Below are 16,866 nucleotides of genomic sequence, written 5' to 3'. Positions count from 1 at the left end.
GCTCGGGGCGATGGGAAGTGTTGTGAATAGAGAGTGGTGACAGTCACGCGACGTGGTGAGTATACTTACTGCCGCCGAATCGTACACTTACAAATGGAAAACAACGCTAAACTTCATGCTGTGTACATTCTACCACAATTAGAAAAATAAAAAACAAGCACAACTTGTGTGATGGCAAAGAGAAATTTTTAAAAAGCAAAGAAAAATCCTGGAATGATGTCACCGCCAAGCACTGGTACCCCTGATTGGCAAGAGTCCGTCCACACAGCCCGGTGAGAAAGACAAGGACACGAAACAAAACAAACGCCAACGAACCTGTGGAAAGATGTTCACTTCCATTTAAAATTAAAGAAATGCCAACTTAAACAAGGAGTGGCGTTATAAGTTAACTTCCGACGAGCGGCAGGTGTGTATGGGGGTGGGGTCTGCCAGCCTGACTGTGGGTCTCCACAGAGATTCTTTGGGGGACAATTTAGAAATATTCGTCACAAATTTAACCACTTCGGCCCGGCGCTCACCAGCCTGGAAACCTTGCCCACAGCCGGCACTCACAGTCAACGCTGGGCTGTGCGCGTTCATCTGTGGCTATCCACTGCAGTCCGCGCTCGTACCGGAGTGGTTAAAAGGCATGCACCTTTCGACCTGGCAATTCCAGTAATATGAAATCACACAACAGACGGACTTGCAAACGCACCTCTCAGATGGATGTATGCGTCTGTGCAAGATGTTCTGACCAGCACTGTGTGCGTCAGGGCAAACAGGCACAGGACCCACGAGTCCGCCCAAGGGCAGGGGCTGATGAGCCACTGTGTCCCCAGACTGGAGGAGGACAGAGGAGAGAGCAGGGGTGGGGTGGGGGAGGAAGAAGAGTGGCGGTGGGGAGACAGGGAGACTCTGAACATGCAAAGATGGAAACACAGCCGGGATGCATCACAAGGAACACGCAGAACAGAAGGTGCAGCAGCACTGCGGTTTCTTAGATATTTACACACATACACACACACATGCACATACACACACACACATACACACACATACACACATACATACATACACACACACATATGTGTATGTATACATATACATATATAAAGCCACCGAGTGAGCCTGGGCGTGAGGCTGGATAGCTGGTGAAGGCCCCTAGTCTCTGTGAGCCACATGCCTTCCTTTCTGTGGGTGGAAGGGATCACACCTAGTTATGCCGGCCATCTAGAAAGGGCAGGCGCGTCCCGGGCTGAGGCGTGCGGAAGGACCCAGGGGCTGAGTCTCGGTGAGCGAGGCGCATTTGCACGCGGTGAGCCCGTGGGGTGCAGCGCGCACCTCAGCTTAGGGGCCGGGGCTGGTGAGGCAGACGCCGGCCTCCCCCACACCCGACGACAGTGCTCGCACCTGTGAGTCAGTGGGACCCCAGCCCTGCTCCAGCAGCAGGTGACCCGCCCGGGCAGCTCTCCTCTCACGCCCGGCTCCCAGGCAGCAGAGCACACACGTGCTCTCGAGACAGCGAGTTTCCTGGGCACGACGGGCGCCCGGCTGGGGCCTCCGCACGGGCAAGGGCCCAGCAGCGTCTGGAAAGGGCTGGGTCAGGCTCTTCCATGGTGAGGGGCTGGGGTGGTGGTGGGGTGGGGCCCTGTAGGCAGACAGAGGTGCACATCTGCACCAGGTGCAGGGCAGGAGTCTTCAGAGCAGGCAGGGCCCCAGCTCAGGTGATGCAGGTGTAGGGGGAGGATGGCCTGACTGGGAGCCCCCCCACCATGGAGAGCCTTCCCCCACCCTAGAGACCCTCCCCACTCTGGACAGCCCTCCTCTACCCTAGAGACCCTCCCCACCCTGGAGAGCCCTCCTCCACCCTAGAGACCCTCCCCACCCTGGACAGCCCTCCCCCACCCTAGAGACCCTCCCCACCCTGGACAGCCCTCCCCCACCCTAGAGACCCTCCCCACCCTGGACAGCCCTCCCCCACCCTAGAGACCCTCCCCACTCTGGACAGCCCTCGCCTACCCTGGAGAGCCCTCCCCTACCCTAGAGACCCTCCCCACTCTGGACAGCCCTCGCCTACCCTGGAGAGCCTTCCCCCACCCTAGAGACCCTCCCCACTCTGGACAGCCCTCCCCCACCCTAGAGACCCTCCCCACTCTGGACAGCCCTCCCCCACCCTAGAGACCCTCCCCACTCTGGACAGCCCTCCCCCACCCTAGAGACCCTCCCCACTCTGGACAGCCCTCGCCTACCCTGGAGAGCCCTCCCCTACCCTAGAGACCCTCCCCACTCTGGACAGCCCTCGCCTACCCTGGAGAGCCTTCCCCCACCCTAGAGACCCTCCCCACTCTGGACAGCCCTCCCCCACCCTAGAGACCCTCCCCACCCTGGACAGCCCTCCCCCACTCTAGAGACCCTCCCCACCCTGGACAGCCCTCCCCCACCCTAGAGACCCTCCCCACCCTGGACAGCCCTCCCCCACCCTAGAGACCCTCCCCACTCTGGACAGCCCTCCCCCACCCTAGAGACCCTCCCCACCCTGGACAGACCTCCCCCACTCTAGAGACCCTCCCCACCCTGGACAGCCCTCCCCCACCCTAGAGACCCTCCCCACCCTGGACAGCCCTCCCCCACTCTAGAGACCCTCCCCACTCTGGAGAGCCCTCCCCCACTCTAGAGACCCTCCCCACTCTGGAGAGCCCTCCCCTACCCTAGAGACCCTCCCCACCCTGGACAGCCCTCCCCCACTCTAGAGACCCTCCCCACTCTGGAGAGCCCTCCCCTACCCTAGAGACACTCCCCACTCTGGACAGCCCTCCCCCACCCTAGAGACCCTCCCCACTCTGGACAGCCCTCCCCCACCCTAGAGACACTCCCCACCCTGGACAGACCTCCCCCACTCTAGAGACCCTCCCCACTCTGGACAGCCCTCCCCTACCCTAGAGACACTCCCCACTCTGGACAGCCCTCCCCCACCCTAGAGACCCTCCCCACCCTGGACAGCCCTCCTCCACTCTAGAGACCCTCCCTACCCTGGACAGCCCTCCCCCACCCTAGAGACCCTCCCCACCCTGGACAGCCCTCCCCCACTCTAGAGACCCTCCCCACTCTGGACAGCCCTCCCCCACCCTAGAGACCCTCCCCACCCTGGACAGCCCTCCTCCACTCTAGAGACCCTCCCCACCCTGGACAGCCCTCCCCCACCCTAGAGACCCTCCCCACCCTGGAGAGCCCTCCCCCACTCTAGAGACCCTCCCCACTCTGGAGAGCCCTCCCCCACTCTAGAGACCCTCCCCACTCTGGAGAGCCCTCCCCCACCCTAGAGACCCTCCCCACTCTGGAGAGCCCTCCCCCACTCTAGAGACCCTCCCCACTCTGGAGAGCCCTCCCCCACTCTAGAGACCCTCCCCACTCTGGACAGCCCTCCTCTACCCTAGAGACCCTCCCCACTCTGGAGAGCCCTCCCCCACCCTAGAGACCCTCCCCACCCTGGACAGCCCTCCCCCACCCTAGAGACCCTCCCCACTCTGGACAGCCCTCCCCCACCCTAGAGACCCTCCCCTACCCTGGACAGCCCTCCCCCACCCTAGAGACCCTCCCCACCCTGGACAGCCCTCCCCCACCCTAGAGACCCTCCCCACTCTGGAGAGCCCTCCCCCACCCTAGAGACCCTCCCCACTCTGGACAGCCCTCCCCCACCCTGGAGAGCCCCCCTCTCTGGGGAGGTCCAGCATTTGCACTGAGTGGTCCCAGGCTTGCTGGGTGCCCCTGGCCACCTGGCCCCTCTGAGACCTGGGCTCCCCGTGTTTACTGTCTCGGCGTTCTCACTTAGGAAAGCGACCCGTTCACTGCTCACAGCTGTGTCAGCGCAGGAGGATGATTTTTACCCTACTTGGTAAAATGCACGTTGTTATCCATTTACATTTGCCTTGACTATAAATGGCTAAAGTTTTCAGAGGCACTGAAGCCAGCGAAGCCCACGCCACCCCACCGCGGGCTGGGGGCCAGTGAGCGTCGCGCACAGAGCTGCCTGGTCCGCAGTCTCCCGCGTGTGCCAGCCTGCCCCCCTCGGCGGGAGCCAGACCCTGGGGTGCAAATCCCAGCCCCCACTGGATACAGGTGTGTGATTAAATCCCTTTTGTTAGTTCTCTCTTCCGTAAAGCGGGCCTGGGGCACAGAACAGCGCCCCCCCCCCCCCCCCCCGTGGTGTCCACGTCCTGACTCCACCCGAGAATCCATCAGCCACACGCTCTGGGCGCTCAGTCTGCCACTCACTCCCCTTGGGGAGGGAGACGGTCCCGTGTCACCCACGGAACCACAGACCGTGGCAGAGGGAGGCAGAGGCCAGAGCCGGGCGGGTGTGAGGACGGAGGAGGGAGCCTGAGCGAGGAAGTCAGTGCCCTCTCCACGCCTGCAGCCCTCACGACTCCCACGCACACGCGTGACCTAACAGCCGTTGCGTGTGGCAGCCGTGTCACTAAAGGCTTCTATTTCACTTGCCCCTTGAAACATAACGGGTGTCAACGAAAGTGCTCAGTCGCTCCATTTCGGACTGGAAGTTGGTATCAGTGTATTCAGATGGACAGTGACAACTGTCGCTGGAACAAAATGTGAAAAACCCAAGTTCTCCTCCCAGAGCAGCCTCCCCTAGAGCTTGTCGGACTTGTTAGGGTTAAACCGCTGGGCGAGTGGCCGTGAGGGGCAGCCAGGGAAGGTGCCATTTTGCCAGCGATGGCCGGAGGGCACCAAGCCCGCCCCTTGTCATTAGTTCATCCCCCAGAATCTCCTCCAGTCCTGATGTTTTGCTGCAAAGCTCTCGGGTGGATCTCAGGAAAGGAGAAGTTATGTTCTTCAAAGTCCACTCTACCCCAGCGACTCGAAGCTGAGAACTGAGGTCTTCTGCAGACTCTTAAGCTTAAAAAAAAGCTGGTTTAAGACAATCTCTTCCTCTCTTTATAAGAGGCGGGAGGTGCCAGTAAAGGCCGTTTTGTAACTGCATGTAATTTTGCAATCACAGTCTACCTGGGTGGCTCAAGCCACAGTACTAAAGTGACGTGAGAGAAAAGGCCAGGGCGTGGAAGCCCTGAGCGGATCAGACATTTCTGGCTCTGTTTGTGGGAGGGAGGACCCAACTCTTTAGCTTTTTAGCTGTGAGCTGAGACTCCTGTCAGTAGAGTGACACGAGCATCATCCCTGCCCCAGGTAATTAGGGTCCCCGCCCCCCACCCACTGTCCTCACCAGCCTGGGGACAGCCGGGCGCCCAGTGGGGTGCTCTGCGTACACCCCCCAGCCCCCTGTCTCTCCAGACCTGGCCCGATTTGGCCTAAACAACAAAAAGGCGAGAGCAACTAGGCACTGACTTTTAATAAGTTCATTTGTTTCTCACACCTACCACTTTTTTTTGGGGGGGGGGAATGAAACCGCACCCAATTATCTGCGAGAACAGGAGCGAAGGAGGGTGGCAAGGAGTCCGCCTGCACTGCTCGCCTTCCACCAGGCAGATAAACCTTCGTCAGGGCGGACTGTGCCTTAACGCTCCTCCTGGGAGATCCACGACTTTCCTAGATGGTGCAGGATGCTCTTGTCCATGAGTAAGAGCCTCGGGAGGCTGTTTTCCACAATGATTTCCTTAGCGTCCTTTCGGAATGCAAAACATCCCTTTCAATAACGAATGCCGCTTGCTCAAAGGGGGAAACAAAGTCACCAGATCCAACCCTTACTGTCCCCGAGCACAGCAACGTTTCCACAGAGTCCCTTAAACGTGCACCTAGGACATTTCTTTCTGTCCCCAACCTCAGCTGACTCAAGCTCTCTGGAGAATGCCGTCATTATCTTAAGGGAAATAAACGTGCTGAGCTTGTCTCGATCTTAAAGGGCTCGTGCCGGCTTTGCAAGCGCAGCCATGTCCACGTCTCCCAGTGCTGTCAAGGACGTTAAGAGAACTTTTATAATGCTGCCTTCTAACGTTCCAGCCAAATGACTCTGGATTTGACAAGAAGTGTAGGCCGGTATGATCTAGCATTAGCCCTACATGATGTGGAATCGAAAATATCATTGCAGACCCAATGAAACACCCCACAAAAATGAAACAAAGACCTTTTCCAAGGACTCGAGATCCTGCGTCCACCTGCCCGGCCCCGCAGAAGTGCGTCCTGCATCCCAGGTGAGTGGGGGCTCCCGCTCCCGGACACCCCCAGTGGAGCCCGTGCTATCTGAACCCCCCGCACTCGGGGACTGGGGCTTCCCCAGCTCGGCAGCTAGTAAAAAGATGCATCAGATCTAATCGGAAAGGATCCACTCTTAAAACGCTAAAAGTTCTTCTTTGGCTCCTGGTGAAGCGAGATTTACGAGAGCGTCATCAGAAACAACTGCCTCTGCCAAGAGCCCCATTCCTCTGCCGCCGAGAAGGCTCCTTTCCTCTCCCCGAGCACAGGGTTTTATTGAATCGAGGCATCCATCCAAACACAACGACGCATCGATTCAGCCTGAAGGTCTGAAGTGAGGGTGCAAGGCAGAAGGAAATACACTCCCACCGTGCACCGCCAGTCTCCCGAGCGGAGCCGGGTAAGACGTTTGGAGCAGGAGTAAGAAGCTGGATAACGGTGATGTTGGACAGGACCTAACAGGGGGTGGTGCAGTGAATGGCCCCCTCTGCATCAATCACCTGACAGGGGGCAGAGGGACAGACAGGCCCCACCGCTGGGGCGGGGGGGTGGGGAATCAAGGCTTCTGCAGAAAGTGCCTTCAAAATTTACTCACTGGCCGGGCGTGGTGGCTCACGCCTGTAATCCTAGCACTCTGGGAGGCCAAGGCGGGCGGATTGCTCAAGGTCAGGAGTTCAAAACCAGCCTGAGCAAGAGCGAGACCCCGTCTCTACTATAAATAGAAAGAAATTAATTGGCCAACTAATATATAGAGAAAAAATTAGCCGGGCATGGTGGCGCATGCCTGTAGTCCCAGCAACTCGGGAGGCTGAGGTAGGAGGATCGCTTGAACCCAGGAGTTTGAGGTTGCTGTGAGCCAGGCTGACGCCACGACACTCACTCTAGCCTGGACAACAAAGCAAACTCTGTCTCAAAAGAAAAGAAAAAAAAAGAAACTTACTACATCCTGCAGTCGTGCATGTGATTCCTTAAGGATCAATTTTCAGCATAACCAAGAGAAACACGCGTTCGTTTCACGTTCGCCGGGAACACGCAGCTCAGACTCTGCAAGGTGGGTGCGAGCAGCCCAGTTCCCAGTTACCTGCTGCGGCCTCCAGCTTGCGCTTGTGGGGCGGGTCTTCGATGATCCTGTTGAGGTCCCCGCGGTTCCTCAGGTCCGTGGGCTTCTCCCAGACGGACAGCTGCATGGTCGGGTTGAAGAAGAAAACCCGGTCGTCTCCCGTCCAGACCACGCACCTGTTAGCGTTGGAAAACTGGGTCTCAGTGGCTCGCAGAGACATTTCGCCCTGAAGCTAAAGCCCTCCCGGACTGACATCCACATGCTCACAAAGCTTCGGTATGCGGGGTACTAATAATGAAAAGGAAGCCTGCTGTGCAGATCTTTCTCACTTTTTGACTCATCTGATTAGCGATTAGGGGGGAGAGGCCCACTGACACCCTTGTGACTGCCTTTCAGCCATTAAGGACACCAACGTTCTCACTTAACAAGGTCACGCAAGGTCAGAGCCCTTCCCAGCACTGGAGCTGTCTCTGCTTCAAAGAAATTCCCACCGCTGGGAATTGCAATGGGCAGAGCAATGTGGAGAGGGGTCCCCCAGGCCCCTGCTGGAGCCCCCAGCCCAGGCCCCGGCTCACTGCCCTCCAGCAGCAGAAGGGTTAAACCGCCTGCTGCCATCCCCAAGTGAGGCCCTGGCGGGGGGCTGTTCACTTCTAGGAGAGCAAAGAATTAAGTTTTGTGCTTTCATAGATGGAAATGTTCAATTCCTGAAAGGAATAATTTGCAATTTTGAAACCCTTTATCTGTGGAAGGTTATCAGAAAAGAGTAAAAAGAAAAATATGAGGCACAGGAAAAAAAGAAAGAGAGAGAGAGACGGGAATCCCCTTCCTGGGGGCGTGTACCCTGAGTCCGCAGCCACAAGGGACGCCTAAGAACTCGGGCTCCGGCCCCAGCGTGTCCCAGGAACGTGGCCAGGCTGGTCTCAGATCTGGGCTTTCGGCCCAAACTGGTCTCAGGATGCTGCGATGACCAGCCCCAGATGGCACCGGCCCCCATTTCTGGTCTAGACCTTCCAGAAGGTTCCCCCGGGCAGGACCCCTCCCCTCTCTCAGCCTCCACTTCCCCCCGTGACATCTGCGGGCCCTGCCAGCTCCGTCACTGTCCTGGGACTTCTCTGATGCCCACGGAACACGCAGGAGCAACCCACGTGTGTGGTCACGTGTACCTCTGCTTCCCTACCAGGTGGCCCCCAGCCACAGGGGCCACTTGGGGGCCACCCACGCACCGCCTGGGTCCCCACAGCCCACTCGCACCCCTAGATTCCGGGAGCATCCCTGGCTCTCTGCGTCCCTCCCGTTCACTCGAGATTTAAAAGCTGTCGTGTGGACCCACCAGGTCTTCCCGGGAGCCCTGATCTCACGGAGAACAAGGAACTCACTTCGGCCCAGGAAGGGCAGGTAGAACCGGTGGGAGGTCCCCACACCTCACACGGCCTCCCCCAGAGCTGAGGGACCTGTGCCCTCCCCAGGAGTCCCTGCAGGGAGGGTCACTGAGCTGGGGCTGCCTGCCAGGGTGCGCTTCGCTGCCGCCTCTGCCCCGGCTCGGGGAAGGGATTCACCTCCGGCCGCCTCAGCGTCCTCAGTGGTGGGGGCTGGGAGATGGGTCCCTCCCACCCCAGTTCTAGCTCCTGTTCTTCTTTCCCCTTTATCTTCTGATCTGGAGCCAGGACCCCAAGTCTTGGCCACTGTTGGTGCCCCCCTCTCCCGCAGACTGGCTGCACCAGGCCAGGTGCCCACCCCCGCCACGAGCTCTGGCTGCCCGGGCTCGGGGCTGCACCTGCTCTGACAGCCGGGTTCAGCCAGCACAGCAGCAGGCCCTGCTCCTGGGAGCCCCACTCAAGACAGATGCCACGTGCAGGAAGGACCCAATGTCGCCAAGACGCTTCCCAACAGACTAGGCGGCCTGTGGTGTTGATATCAGGAGAAACGCCGCCCCCAAACCCCCTCATCTGAAAACACCTGCACTCTGGGTTTTTCTAAACAAGACCGGCCCACGGTGCGGCGGCCCCACCATGGATGGGGTGATGCCCGGCGCTCACTGCCAAGCACGCAGCTCAAGCCCTGCTGGTCTGAAACAGCACCAGCAGGTGCAATTCATCCACGGCCAGCAGACAGGGGGCCCAGGAGCTGGGACGGTGACAGCCTCTCGTGGCGGGAGGGAAGGGCAGGGCTGCCCGGGCCAGGCTGACCTCTGACAGCAGCTGTCAGACCCACCTGAACTCCTCCAGGTGTCCTGGTTTCTGCAGGACACCCCAGGCTCCCCACAGACCACAGCAACTCGAGGGGCCCTGGCTCTGCGTCTCTCTGTCGGGGGCACCTGTCCCCACCATGGGCACCGCTCCCTGGGGACTGGGACGTGCTGTGACACTGGAAAACATGTGCCAAGTCCTCCTGCTGGTGGAAGGTCCAGCTGGTTCTTCACCCGGTGAATCCAGTTCATTTCCTCTGTGAGTTCAGAGCTATTTTCCCCGCCGGCCTCCAGGCTCTGCTATTAACCTCAGAAAGAGGCTTCACATCTGGGGACTCGATATTTATTTGGACAAATTCTCCCTGGATCCATCAGTCTTTGCTGCAAACAGAGTGCTGCGGGAGGCACGCTCACTCTCCAACTCCCCGGTGCTGTGGCTCAGCGTCGCCCCAGCACCTCCCAGTGCAGGGAGAGGTGGCGCCCCACCTGTTTCCTGCACACCCCGACGTGCAGGAAACAGCTGCCAACCCCTCAAGTTGCCACCAGCGAACTCCTGAAGCCAGGGGGAGTGGAGCTAATTAGGACTTAGCAGGGGATCATTACCCAGGAGGGGGCATTTCGGTGCAATCTCCTCGCTACATGGTGATATCCAGCCACAAAGAGCCCCGTCCCCACTCCCTGGGGAGGCCAGCGCGGCTGGACCGAGAGCCGGTGGCGGGTAAACAAATGTGGCTCCCAGGAGAAACCTGCCCGGCCGCTCACGATGGCTGGTCCAACTGCGTGGAGCCGGCTGCAACACGCAGAGTTAATTTCACGTGCCTCTTATGCCCGTCCTAGGTACCGTGTATATGTGCTCCCCTTCTTCAATCACTCCGTGTCGTAGTTTCTGGACAGGTCCACACGCCCTCTTCCCTGCGACTGTCCCAGGTCCTGGAGGACTCCACTGCAGCACCCGAGCTAGCTAGGGCTGGTGCAGCAGGTCCACACTCAGCAGCCGTGGGACATGGAGACCCGGATTTGATCCAGTGAAAACTGGGGGTGTCGCTTCCTTGTGCAAAAGGAGCCTCGTGATCCAATTGCCCTTTGGACGGCAAACCTTGCAGTATGAGCTCCGAGGTATGGGCGACATTCCTGCTCCCTCTTGGCTCACTGGGAGAGGGAACCTGAGCCCCACCCACCCCTGGACACGCAAGGTGCCCTGCGGCCCAGGCCCTGTCCAAGGAGTGTTCTGTGTGCCTGTCCTGCCCGCCAGAGCCGAGAGCTCCCAGAATGGACTGCAGTGCCCCCGATCTCTGCCATGTCCTCACCCTGCCCTTGGTCTCCCTCCCTCCTTTCTCTGGGGCTTCGTCTCCCAGGAGGCAGGGGCTGGCCTGAGCAGGACCGAGTGGCCCAGGTGCATCCGTGTGGCTGTCAGGTGAAGGACTGTGAGCTTGGTGACACAGAGACTCAAGTAGGGACAGTAGGATGCTCCCTCCCCCTTCCTCCTAAGCATGTTCTCTGGTCCAACGTCTCTGCCACAGTGGCTGCACTGCCAGGGATCACCGCGGAGAGCACACGGCTCCGCAGGCATCTGTCCATGCTCTAGACAGACACGGGAAACACACGCACAGACACGTGCTGCCACTCGGCTTCGAGGCCCACGCCGGGCCTGGGGCCTGTGTGCGACTACTTAACATCTCGCAGCTTCAGGACGTGGGTGGTGCCATCGTTTCTGCAGAAGTCGGTCATGCTAGGGACATGACAACAACGTGACCTGCTGGACGGAAGGTCCTGGCAGAGCCAGGGCGGACGCCACACAGCTGGCATCCGGGGCCTGAGGGCACCTGGCCTCGGCCTCCTGAAACCAACCGCTCAGCAACTTCTATTTCATGTTGCCAAAGGAGGAGAGCCACTCCCGCCTCTTCCTCTGGGGCGAGAGATGCACGGAAGGTCCGGGGAGAGATCGCCAGCGAGGCGGTGGCCGGTTGGGCCGGGAGAGCCCCCTCCTGGCTGCCAACAAGGGCCCAGCCAAGCCTGGGCTCACCTGTCTGTGCTCCTAACGTCCTCACTTCTCACGTCTTTGCATAACTCTTGAAAGACTTTATCCGTCAATCTTTAACTATCTTACACAAACGTATCGTCTCGTTGCTAAACAATGAGCAGCATCAAAACACTGGCTGGCGGTCAGCAGCCACGGAGGGGCCGGCCCGGAGCTCCGGACGACCGTCGTCCCGCCCCGCAGACAGCGGACGCGACACCTTCCGGAGGCCAGGAGGCTGTCGGAGCATCACCCACCTGCCACCCAGGACCGAGAGGCTCCCGGGAGCTCACCTGCGGCCTCGTCCTGGGGATCCCAAAGGCGGCTTCCGGACGCCTCCCCCGCACCCGCCAGCTAAGCCGCTCTGACATTTAAGGCACCATCATCAGCGTCCCCGCCCCCGCAAGGAACTCCTCCCCCGTCCCTTCTCTGACATAATAAAAGACTTGATTATGCAAAGGGGACAGAGTGACATTTGGCTTCTCGTCAGCGCTATGTATTCGAGGAAGAGTGATGTGCCGTCTCCAAGGCCAGGCAGCTGGCGTCTGCCGGTGTGACCGGGCCGGCGTCTCTCCTAATAGCCGTAATTTCTAGCTGCCGTTCTTGCCAAGCACCATCCGCGTGTGTTATGCCTGCACAAACGCTCCTTTCGTTCCAGAAAAGTCCTGCCAGCTTCATCCCAGAACATGGTTGTAATATTGATTCTTTTAAGGTCAAACACATTTAATATCAGCATGCAGAAAATCCAGAGGATGCGTTTTCAAATGTTAGGCCCCATAAATAGTTATGAATGAATAAAAAGACGTCACCCACAGGTACTAAGATATCAAGGTGAGAAGTAAAGGCAAGTTGCTAGCATACCATCGGGAGCACCCAGGAGCGTCCCTGGGGCCCGGAGACGCTGATGGGCATTCCCAGGACGCTAAAATCCACAATGGCGCCATGAACGCACAGCCTGGCAGTGCCGGCGTCTGACCACGGCACCTCCTTCCCCCAGGCAGAGATGCAGAACCAGCCATCGGCTTCTCACCACTCACAGTCACCGGCGTCATGGTGGGAGAGTGCCTGTTCATCTCGGTAGTCACCAATGTCACGGGAATGCGCCTGTTCATCTCGGTAGTCACCGGTGTCACGGGAATGGGCCTGTTCATCTCGGTAGTCACCGGTGTCACGGGAATGCGCCTGTTCATCTCGGTAGTCACCGGTGTCACGGGAATGCGCCTGTTCATCTCGGTAGTCACCGTGTGCCCCTTGCACTGTAATGACTTCTGCTTCTTAAGATAAAAACCTGAGTCAGCCGTGCCAGGAAGCGGCACCTTCTGACTGTGTCGGCGCTCTGACGGACGCTGCGTGTCCTTCCCTGTCTTGAGACACCTCCGTCCCTTCCCAAGTCACCTGACAAAGAACTTGGGGCCATGCTGTGACAGCGATAGAACACTGACTACAATTGCACTACCACAATCCAGAACTTTTGGAAAACGATATGACGCTAAAGCCAATGTCCAATGTACTTTTATTTCATAAAAATAGCTAATTATTGGTAAATCCATAGTCATTTAATTAATTTTAAGATGCTAACTAGGCATCGGCCTTGATACGTATTGTCGTTTGAGCCAGGAGCTCACGGATTGGACACTGTGAGGAGCGATCACCTTTGAAATCTCCCCAACGACATAAACACTCCAAGGAAAACATCTGAATTACCTCCCAGCAAGACGGAGGCTCAACTCTCTCAAAACTACCGTTGGGGTCAGCAGCCAAATTACAAGAAGAACAAAAAGGAGAAAGAGACATTCCTAAAGAGATGAGAACGATGCTAGTCCAGCGTTATCACGCCTGAAAACAGGAGCGGATTTGAAAAAGTTAATTGTAATGTTACTGCAGGAGCCGAGTCTCCTCCTGTTTGGGGAGGGACGTCACTCGCAGGACAGTGGACACGCCGCCTCCGTTGCCTTTTGTCTTCTTAAAATGCTGGGCCTCAGACTACAGTGTCCTTGGAACCACCGGATGGGCTTCTGAGTGGCAGAGCTGGCCTCGGAAGTTATCCCAGACTCTGAGACCACTTCCGACGGCTGCCCCAGCACAGACAGTCGGACAAGGGTGCGAGGACGGCTCTCTTCATTTTCGTTCACTGTTGGGCATCGATTCCGAGTCTCCCAAGTGCTCAGCGTCAGGTGGACACTTTCAGGGGGCCGCACGCCGGGCCATCTCTCGGTAATGGCAGTGGCAGAGGGGACTATACACAGTTAGGAGTGACTACAGACGCCGCTGTTGGCCCCGGCGTTCCTGCACTGAGCTCTGCAGCAGGGAGCAGGAGAAACACCACCCACCCTCTGCGCCCATCGTTTTTAAGCCAATTTCTGCAAGCTAACCACTCTGCAAGGGATTTTCCAGCTGGAGATAACACGGTCAGGAGCCGGCACACCACTACTGGCATCACTCGGCGCCAAGACCCAGAGGTCTGCAGGGTCCAGGGGGCCTCGGCTGCTCCTCCTCCGTGCTCCCAGGCCCAAGCCCTCACCATCCCCTCCTCCATCCCCCGGCCCTGCTCCCAGCCATCCTCCCCGACGCCCAGCCCGCACCCTGATTCGCTCTGTCATCGGCAGTTCAACCTCAGAAACCCATCAGGACCTGCTCACGGTCCTCGTCCCTGGGTCAGGGTCCTCCCGCCCGTGTGGCCAAGCGCCCCACTCTCCTCCCTCGCCCAGCACGCGCTGCGCAGGGACGGCGTGTCTCACGTCACAAACACGTAACCAACAGGGCAGCTTAGCAGGGCCAGGCCTGCGCTGCTTTGCGGTTTACAGGCAAACGGCCCACGGAGCGGGCCGGCAGAGCGACAGCCAGGTGCCACTCGGCATTTTGCGCTGTGACTCAGCATCACGAAAGAAGAACAGCTGCGGCGTTCACTGCAGGAGAGGTTCTGTGTCCAAAGTCAGGTCTTCCACATGCTCACAGTCCCCCACAGACGGCGTCCTGGGAGCAGAGTGGCAGGTGCACACAGTCTTCTGGATTTACGCCCCCCCCCCCAGATGTCATCTGTGCGTGTGCCTGCCTTGGGAACACACCCGAGCGGCTGGTGACAGGAGCTCTCCAACAGGGTCTGAGCTACAATGAAACACACGTTCGGTCACATGCCGCACGTTTCCTTTTGGTCAACCGTGGACCGCGTACAAGACAGGGGTCCCGTAAGACCGTAACGCCGTGTTTGTGTGCACCTTTGCCATGTCTAGATACACACGTGCTCGCCGCCGTAGCACACGCCAGCCGCAGCCAGCACAGCCAGGCGCCACGCAGGTGTGCGGCCCAGGAGCAACAGCCCGAGGTGCCCACCCCCCACCCGTGCCTTGCCCAGTCCATCTCCCGCCTGCCTATTCCTGACTTGCAGTCTCCTTAATAAACCTGCAGACAGGTAAGGTGCTCTCCTGAGCTCTGTGAGCTCTTCTAGCAAACGATCGTGGCGTGGGGGGGTCACGGGGACCGGAACGTATAGGCGGCCCGGGGCCCCCCGCCCGAAGCTGGTGTCTACAGTGGGGGCAGCCTGGTGGCCCTGAGCCCTCAGCCCGAGGGGTCTGACCTAACTGGGTCGGTCTGACCTAACTGGGGTCTGACCTGTCTGTCTGTCCTGCAAGGCAGGACTGGACTGACTTGCAGGACGCCCCCCGGGAACGGGAGAACAGGATGTTGCAAACAGCACAAATCCCCGTCATGGGAGGCCTCACCCCCGAGGACCCCCGGGGTGCAGAGGCGCCCCACCGAAGGCGGTAGGTTAGGCTGGAGGCCACCCCTGCACGGCCACCCCTCCTGCAGGTCAGGGCAGAGTTCTCCATATGGGCAGGGGGCCAGGTCACCAGGTCGCAGCTCAGGGCACAACCGCCCAGCCCAGCCCAGCGAGGCCGTCACTTCCCACACAGGTGCACGGCCCCCGGGGTCGTCAGCGGACAGCTCCCCCCACCTTTATTTAATGTCAGGCACATTAAAGTGACGCAAGCGGCTGCTATTTCCATTCTTTAAATGAGCTGTTCCTCCCAGTTGTACGCTGCACTCTAATCTTCAGGTTTTAAAACTAATTTTTACTGTAATAACCTTTCTATTCTGCTTCCAAATGACTCCATTATAAAAGGGCATTTTTAAAAACCAGAGACTGTGGCTCCCTCGTGGAGGGCGTGTGGAGCGCGGCGCACCCCCAGCGGGGCCCCCCAGGACGGCGGGGCCGGGCGCGTCTTTAATTAACATTCCGTTACGACGCCTCTTAGGCTGGAGGGGAAACGCTTTCTCAGGCGCTGCCTCCCACCAGGCTGCACACGCGGCACCGTCCCCACGAATGCACCGGGGCTGGTAACTTATCCCTGGCATGCTATCTTTTTCCCTGCAGCGTGTGACAACAGCGTAGAATTATACCTGCCACGAGTTGCAAAGCCGTTTTCTAAAGCGCAACAGACCTAAGGAGGGTGCATGTCCTCTTTGGTGGCTTCTGGCGAGGGCCGGGACAAGACACTGCCACTCCTCCCGGCCCTCGGGCTTCGCCGCGTCTTACCAGGGGGATCCGGGCACGGGGGTGGAGGCCACGGGCCGGCTGCCTCTGGCCGCGCTGTCTTCTCCTCTCCCGAGCATCGGCGGGGGCTCCTGCCAGCAGCAAGAGAAGGAGAGAGCGTCCTTAATTTTAAACACTCCTCGTCAATCACAGGCGACCAAGTGAGGGTAACAGAAGCCTCCTGCAGACAGACCTGCCCACCGCGGCCCCCGGATAACCACCTTCTCTTCTCGGTGCAGCAGAGCCGTCGGGCTGGGCGGTTACGCTGGGCACACAGAATCAGGGCACAACAGGCTGTCCAGTAACTTGGACAAAGGCACCCCTCGTTGTCCTAAGCTGTCTGCACCACCTGCTTTTCCGGGGACAGAGACAGAGGCAGCCCGGAGGGGGCATCTGAGGCCGGAAGTTTCGGGGGCAGAAAATCCCGCTGGATCTGTCTCAGGAAGTGAGCCGGCAGCCACGCAGCAGCAGCAGTTACTGCGCCACGAGAAAACCACGATTAGTGCCAGGGAGCCTGGAAGCGGGGCTGGCACACCTGGGCCTGCCAGGGCAGGAGGAAGGGACAAGTCCAGATTCTTAAATAAGGACCCTGCCCCACAGTGTCTGGGTGCTCCCAGCGGTTGGTTGCCACCTTTCTGGAGTGGCCAGCTGGGGGCAGGGGCTGCAAGGGCGGTTTTGCTTTGTCAGGTGACCGTGATGCTCCCTCAGGTGTGAAGAGCATCACTCTGCCTCCATCTCAGAAAACAAAGAATGTTTGGACGTGATGTTGCCTAGAATAAAATCAAGATTTATTACCTAAAATTAAAAAGAAAAAAAAATCTGTGGTTGAGGCACTTGATCAGTGCTCACTGTAGAGTGGAATTTGGGGAGAAGTAAAAGCAGTTTGAGGGTAGAAAGTACGGCCAATCACAACTCCGACAGGACCAGAGACC

The 16,866-nt window shown here is 58.8% G+C and overlaps 1 protein-coding gene across 1 annotated transcript in view; it reads right to left on the bottom strand.

Annotated features, from left to right (window-relative positions):
- Positions 1-16,866, bottom strand: part of TCERG1L (transcription elongation regulator 1 like) — a 148,827-nt gene that overhangs the window by 35,067 nt on the left and 96,894 nt on the right. The window contains exons 6-7 of the mRNA XM_012781426.3: positions 15,938-16,026; positions 7,223-7,377 (exon numbers count right to left, since the gene is read on the bottom strand). Of these exons, the coding sequence (XP_012636880.3) occupies positions 7,223-7,377; positions 15,938-16,026 (244 nt within the window). The remainder of the gene's footprint in view (positions 1-7,222; positions 7,378-15,937; positions 16,027-16,866) is intronic.

The sequence above is a fragment of the Microcebus murinus genome, chromosome 14 (assembly GCF_040939455.1).
Source record: "Microcebus murinus isolate Inina chromosome 14, M.murinus_Inina_mat1.0, whole genome shotgun sequence".
Lineage (NCBI taxonomy): Eukaryota > Metazoa > Chordata > Mammalia > Primates > Cheirogaleidae > Microcebus > Microcebus murinus.
The sequence above is the reverse complement of the archived record's forward strand: the minus strand, read 5'-3'. Positions and strand labels throughout refer to the sequence as shown.